This window comes from Pseudophryne corroboree, chromosome 4 (assembly GCF_028390025.1).
Source record: "Pseudophryne corroboree isolate aPseCor3 chromosome 4, aPseCor3.hap2, whole genome shotgun sequence".
Lineage (NCBI taxonomy): Eukaryota > Metazoa > Chordata > Amphibia > Anura > Myobatrachidae > Pseudophryne > Pseudophryne corroboree.
This window is the reverse complement of record NC_086447.1, coordinates 741,014,628-741,021,851: the sequence shown is the minus strand read 5'-3', so window position 1 is coordinate 741,021,851 and position 7,224 is coordinate 741,014,628. Positions and strand designations below refer to the sequence as shown.

Below are 7,224 nucleotides of genomic sequence, written 5' to 3'. Positions count from 1 at the left end.
CCTCACTAGCAGCTTCTGCCTGTTGTGTTTGTGTGGCTAAAGCCAATTCTTCCTCAGTTTGGTCACTTTGTGTGTGTGGCAGGGTATCCCCACTCAATTGTTGTGGTTCAGAAGCAGACATTTGCAGAGTACTAGGTCCTGCCTCTTCAACATCCGCAGAGGCGTATTCCAGCATGCGCCTTTGGCAATCTAGGCGTCTTTTCCGCAATGCCATCTCCTGCTCTGCAATGCGGTCCATCTCTGCTGCGATTTGCTCACGAGAAGCCATGTTTGTGATGACGTGTACGGCGAGGTGTGTGCGCTTATATACCTACGTGCGAAGCGTTAATTCACACAGGTGTACACAATCTGGTTGATTGCACTGCTTATTTAAGGGCCTACTTTGCACGCTGTGAGTGTAGGTAGTTTGGAGTTTCACTTGAGTTTGTTGGCTTGTGCGTGAAGGTGCTATAGGAATTTGCAGAGTGAGTAATTGTCAAGCATACATTTGTCCTTTCGTTTGCGTTTTGAATATAGACATTTTTTTGTTGCGTTTTTTCGTTTGTGAGTATTCAGGAAATCTTCTTGGTAATTTTTTGAATTAAAAGTTTTTTTTTTGTTTTTTTTTTTATTTTTATTAAAAAACACAGATATATTTTGCAAGTCCATTTTTGTAAATAAACCTGTGCTTCTTTGATTTGACTGTCATTTTTGTTCTCTTGTAGGAGTTGTTTTTTGGGTGAGGAAACCCTTGTATATTTTGAGTTTTTGGTGTGCAAGAAAACACAAAAACTTTATTGATTTTGGATCAGGTAAGTGCCCTTTGCCTGTGTTGTTGTTTGTTTGTTTGAATGGTCTGTATGTTGTTTTTGACTGTCATTTTTGTTCTCTTGTAGGAGTTGTTTTTTGGGTGAGGAAACCCTTGTATATTTTGAGTTTTTGGTGTGCAAGAAAACACAAAAACTTTATTGATTTTGGATCAGGTAAGTGCCCTTTGCCTGTGTTGTTGTTTGTTTGTTTGAATGGTCTGTATGTTGTTTTTGACTGTCATTTTTGTTCTCTTGTAGGAGTTGTTTTTTGGGTGAGGAAACCCTTGTATATTTTGAGTTTTTGGTGTGCAAGAAAACACAAAAACTTTATTGATTTTGGATCAGGTAAGTGCCCTTTGCCTGTGTTGTTGTTTGTTTGTTTGTTTGTTTGAATGGTCTGTATGTTGTTTTTGACTGTCATTTTTGTTCTCTTGTAGGAGTTGTTTTTTGGGTGAGGAAACCCTTGTATATTTTGAGTTTTTGGTGTGCAAGAAAACACAAAAACTTTATTGATTTTGGATCAGGTAAGTGCCCTTTGCCTGTGTTGTTGTTTGTTTGTTTGTTTGTTTGTTTGAATGGTCTGTATGTTGTTTTTGACTGTCATTTTTGTTCTCTTGTAGGAGTTGTTTTTTGGGTGAGGAAACCCTTGTATATTTTGAGTTTTTGGTGTGCAAGAAAACACAAAAACTTTATTGATTTTGGATCAGGTAAGTGCCCTTTGCCTGTGTTGTTGTTTGTTTGTTTGTTTGAATGGTCTGTATGTTGTTTTTGACTGTCATTTTTGTTCTCTTGTAGGAGTTGTTTTTTGGGTGAGGAAACCCTTGTATATTTTGAGTTTTTGGTGTGCAAGAAAACACAAAAACTTTATTGATTTTGGATCAGGTAAGTGCCCTTTGCCTGTGTTGTTGTTTGTTTGTTTGAATGGTCTGTATGTTGTTTTTGACTGTCATTTTTGTTCTCTTGTAGGAGTTGTTTTTTGGGTGAGGAAACCCTTGTATATTTTGAGTTTTTGGTGTGCAAGAAAACACAAAAACTTTATTGATTTTGGATCAGGTAAGTGCCCTTTGCCTGTGTTGGTGCCTGTTTGTGTTTGTTCAAAGTGTTGTTATTATGTTTCTTTGCCATTTTGTAAAGACAAGTATTTTTTCTTACCTGGATTGATCTGCAAAGTAGTGTTTTTCTTGCCTGGCCTAGCTACTAAATGTTTTTTTTTTGTTACTTGATTGAATTTTTTCCTTTATTTTATTTTTATTTATATTTGTTTTATGGTGTTTGTGATGTGTTTGATGCTCAGAAATCTAGAAACTTACATTTTTGGTTTTTCTCAAATTAACATATGTAGTTTTTTTTTATATTTATTTATTTATTTTTATTTTTTTTTCATTTTGATCCTGAATTGAACCCAGAAATAATGTCGTACGCTCCTGCAGTAAGTTGACTCCACCTTTTTTTATACATTTATTGTTTGTATATTTTTTAATAAATAATTTTGGAGTATTAAACATTTTTTTGTTTTTATCTCAAAAAAGTGTGTTATGTCGATATTTATCGCAGCAGAAGCCCTACCTCCCCAACCCACGCCAGCACTCCCACCCCAACCGCCAGCCCCACAACCACAACCGGCTCCTCATCAACCAAGGCAACGGAGGCGTGCTAGGCCACCAATTTTCAGAACCCGTGTCCTACTTTTTGGGATGCCAGATGATGTGGTGGTGCGTAGATACAGGCTGCCACCACATCTAATCCTAGACACTCTCTCCATAATAGAGAGTGATCTGGAGTCTGAAATTCGGTATCCTACAGCAATACCACCATTGACACAATTCCTTGCTGTGTTACATTTTTTGGCTACAGCCTCATATCAACATGTTGTGGGAGACCTGGTTGGCATGTCGCAGGGCCAGTTCAGTAAGGTCCTGCGGCGTGTCTGCCAGGCTTTCCTAAAGCGGGTGAAGCAATTCATTGATATGCCTTTGGATGTTGGTGCCCTAGATGTGGTGAAGCGGCAATTTGAGGAAGGTGGTAGTCGCTTCCCACATGTTATTGGGGTTGTGGATGGCACACATGTTGCTATTCAGCCACCAAGACATAATGAAGAAATTTATAGAAACAGGAAACTGTTTCATTCTCTGAATGTAATGGTTGTTTGTGGGCCATCCCTCCAGATCCTTTCCCTGAATGCCAAGTTTACTGGAAGTTCACATGATGCATATGTCATTAGACAATCAGGGATATGGCAGAGATTAAGAGCAAGTCAACGAGCAGACATGTGGTTATTGGGTGAGTTTGAAGATATTTTTTATCTTAAAAATAAATGAAATTTTATAATATACTCTTTTTAATTTAAGGTTTTTCCTCAAACAGGAGACCGTGGATATCCTTGCACCCCCTGGCTCATGACTCCTTACCGTAATCCCAGGCCAGGACCACAGATGGCATTTAACTCCGCGCTTACTGCCACTAGGCAGCTGGTGGAGCGCACAATTGGTGTCCTTAAAGGGCGGTTTCGTGTGCTCCACCGCACTGGTGGCGACATCATGTATTCGCCGGAGATGGCAAGTAAAATAGTGGTCCTGTGCGCAATACTACATAATATCGCGGTAAGGAGTAGTGTAGAGCTTCCTCAGGCAGAGGAATTGCCTGATGAGGAGCCAGGGGTTGTTCGACACTTCGGTGGTGGGAGTGTTACACGGAGGGGGAGCCAAGTGAGGGCAAGGATTGTTGCCGAATATTTCAGGTATAGTGTTTTTATATTATTTTTATGTTAAAAAAACAAAGCACAGTATGCTTATGTTTTGTTTGTAATGTTGACATTTTGTTTGAGATTGTAAGGTCATTGTGTAATGGTTTTGGAGTTTTTGTTTATTTGTCATTTTTAAAAAAGTAAAAATCCGTTAACACGTTAAGCTTACAATTTGAGATTAGTACAAAATATAATGTGATGTGGCTAAATAGTGTCCTTATTTGTTTTATATCCTAAAATCTTGATTATTTAAACAAACACAAAAACAAATGAAATTGAATGTTGCCCACTTTGTGACTGTCCAGCTGAATGATCACACAAACTGTGGTGAGTACACAGATATGTTTACAATTTTATTCAAAACTGTGTGTCTCTGTGTCTGTTTGTGTTATGTTTTTTTTTTTTGTTTGTTTATTTTTATGCAAAAATTTACTTCTGCGGATGCGTTTTTCCGCTCGTGCGAAATAACACTGCTCTTCACAGCATTGCAAAGATCAATAAAGTTATTAGAAATGACAACAGATTTATGACCAATCACATGCTAACAGACGCTATAAATATATGCCCAAATAAGGAAAACACCATTGCCAAGATGCGTGCTGCACCGTTCACCAGGCGTGAGCTCCGCGTCCTGGTTGCGGTGATGGACCGCCGCGTAGGCCGCGTTGGGCGCTTCATCCCAAATCGGGTGAAGCGCGAGGCCTACGCGGAGGTCCGCCGCCTGCTGCGGACTCGCGTCCGCAGCAGGCGGTCAATCATTCAACTTGAGAGGAGATGGAGTGATCTCCGCAGGAGGACTCCCGAGCTGTTGGCGGAGATCCGCCAGCAAATACGTTCTATGCATACACGAAGTAAGTTACATTACATAAGAATATTAGCAAACATTGTGCAAAGTTACACTAAGTGGTAGGCTAATTGCAACGCTGAGTGTGTGTTTTTACAAAATAGGACAGTGTGTGTGGTTAGGGCAAACAGTACTGACTGTAGCAAACTGTCACCAAACAAGTGCATGTTTTCAAGAATTAATAACCAGCCAGGAAACTGTTCCCAAATACTTGATCATTGCTGCCTATATAATAAGGTGCCTTGAATAGTGATCTGGTGATGTTGCCTAGACCAATCAATATGACTCAATGGACTAGATTACGGAATGAGTTTCAAAGTAAAAGTTAGGACTCATTTTGTTTGCTGTGGCCAACATGAATAGGATTTATACATGTTTGATTTTCATTTCTAAAAAACACTGTATTTTACATGGAACAGAACATTGAAAATTGAAATTGTTTACTATGTAATTTCACATGTAAACTAAATGTTGTCAAAAATATCATTATAGGACAACAACAACGGCAGACCTCTCCGCCCCCTTCCCCTTCCCAGTCCCCCTCCCCTTCTCACTCCCCCTCCCCTTCTCACTCCCCCTCCCCTTCCCAGTCCCCCTCATCTTCCCAGTCCCCCTCATCTTCCCAGTCCCCCTCATCTTCCCAGTCCCCCTCAGCTTCCCTGGCCCACACCACTTTACACTCCCCTTCTCACCACACCTCTCCATCTCTTTCTGGGACCCCTTCTCCTCCTTCCCATACCCCTTCTCCTTCAACTTCTAAATCACCATCTCTGCCCCCCTCACCCTCTATTGGCTTAACTTTCTCTCCGCCCCCCTCGCCCTCTCAATCAGACCCCCCCTCTGAAATTCCAGCACCAATCCAGCCTCCTTCCCCCATCCAGCCTCCTTCCCCAATCCCTCCTCCTTCCCCAATCCCTCCTCCTTCCCCCATCCAGCCGCCTTCCCCCATCCAGCCGCCTTCACCCATCCAGCCAACATCCCCACCCAGTGAATGGGCAGAGGAAGCCCCTGAAGCCAGTTCAGGGAGTGTTCATGTTGCCGTGGAAAGTAAGTTTTTTTTTTGTTTTTTTTTAAATGATTACCTACTTACACTTACAATGACAAAACATGCAGTGTTGTACTGTTTGAAATCTTGTACCAAGGACAAAAATTTGTGTTTTTCTTCATGGTGTACATGTTGCATTTACATATTTGTGAGTGTCATTACATGTACAGTGTTTATGTGTGCAATGTTTTGTGTGTCCACTCTAGGTTGACACTCATTAGGTAGCCAGGGTTGCCAGGACAACAGGGTTTATATGTGGGTTTTTTTCTGGGAAACAGTTAGACCTGAGTGGAGTTTAGTATGTTGTTGGTCTTTTACACTTGTGCCTGTGTAGTCTTAATATTTGCACTTACAAAACACATGCTTCACTTTGTTATGCAGCCTAATGACACAGTGATTTGTGTTGTGAAAGTTACACTCACAAAATGACTATTTGTTAAAGTCAAACCTGTTTGCAATTATTTAGTAAGGGCAGCTTTCAGGGAGTGTGGGAATGCTAGGATATGTTGGCCTTCTGAAGATGTTGATATGCAGTGTGATGATGCAGCACCAAACCCCTTAAAAATATTAAAAAAACACTCCAGATGTGAATGAATGCCAACATGGTGTAACAGTGACGAAGATGGTAGTTATCTTTAACATGGGATGTCGCCCATAGCAACCAATACAAATAAACTTTACAATTGGGGAACCACTTCTACAAGATAATCATCTTATTTTGGCTTGTTTGCTATGGGCAACGCTCCATCTTAAAATGAACTCACATAGTAGTAAATGTAGCCCATGGTCTAGAATACTGTAAAAAGTATCCAAAAAAGCCTGAGCAGGCTTGTGTGTTTTTCTGCTAATGATTGTACCATAAAACAGCCATGATGTATAAACTTTGCCATTAAGCATGCCTGTCCAAACTGCGCAACTGCAACTGTAGAGAAACTACACATCCCAGCATGCCCTGACACAGGTTTGGCATTCCCTGGCCCCAAAACTGAGTTAACGCATGCTGGTATATGTAGTTTCACACCAGCTTGAGGGATGCAGTTTGGACATGCCTGCATTAAAGTGTGCTTTGTGCCTTGCTTGTATAATAAGCAATGTGAGTAAGTTAGTAATGTTTATGTTATCTTTTAATTTCAGATGTTGCCGTTGGAGATCCCACATCGTTGCAGGAGATTGTGGGAAACATGAGGCGACATCTCCAGGCCTTGCTGGGTCTGCTAGATGATATGGAAAATTTTTGTTAATTTTTTTATGTTTTTTAAAACCAAAAATTATCTTATCATTTCTAAAAATCTAAAAAATAAAATAAAAGAAAATTATTATACTTAAGCGGGTGTTTATTATTTAATAATGCAATAAAGGAACAGCAGATTGCAGAACAAACATTTCTTACATTAAACATTTCATACAGCTAACGTAAGTTATTTTAAAAATCTAAAACAAACATGTTATTGGCTAAATAAACATGCAAAAACCTTCATTCACATACAAAAACTCTACTTTAATAAATACACAAAACACATTAGACCAAGCACATTGCAAACATCTATATTTATATTAAACATGTAAATAGAAATAGGTTCTTTTATGGCTACAAAGTGTTCTTCAGGTATTTATAAAATACTTAATTGATCATGAACATTACAATTCAGTCACTAATTGGATTTGTAATTGAGGAGGGCTTGTGGACTTTTAATTGGAAGGTGTTATTCCACTTAATAGTAAAAAAAAAACAATGTGGTGCGTTTCTCCGCAAAAGTGAGCACTTTAACTGATAAATGTGTAAATCTACGACTACCTAGTATTT

At 39.6% G+C, this 7,224-nt stretch overlaps 1 protein-coding gene across 1 annotated transcript; it reads left to right on the top strand.

Annotated features, from left to right (window-relative positions):
* Positions 1–2,250: 2,250 nt before the first annotated feature.
* Positions 2,251–5,416, top strand: LOC134911730 (putative nuclease HARBI1). Its single transcript, XM_063919788.1, has 4 exons — positions 2,251–3,068; positions 3,153–3,525; positions 3,837–3,858; positions 4,868–5,416. Exons 1-3 carry the CDS (start codon positions 2,324–2,326, stop codon positions 3,838–3,840), a joined length of 1,122 nt encoding a protein of 373 aa, XP_063775858.1. The 5' UTR covers positions 2,251–2,323; the 3' UTR covers positions 3,841–3,858; positions 4,868–5,416.
* Positions 5,417–7,224: the final 1,808 nt, after the last annotated feature.

Excerpts from the sequence above, each read along its gene's own strand:
- LOC134911730 (XM_063919788.1), top strand. The coding sequence starts at position 2,324 with ATGTCGATATTTATCGCAGCAGAAGCCCTACCTCCCCAACCCACGCCA. Across the intron at positions 3,069-3,152 it reads AGCAGACATGTGGTTATTGG|GAGACCGTGGATATCCTTGC; the intron begins GTGAGTTTGAAG and ends TTCCTCAAACAG.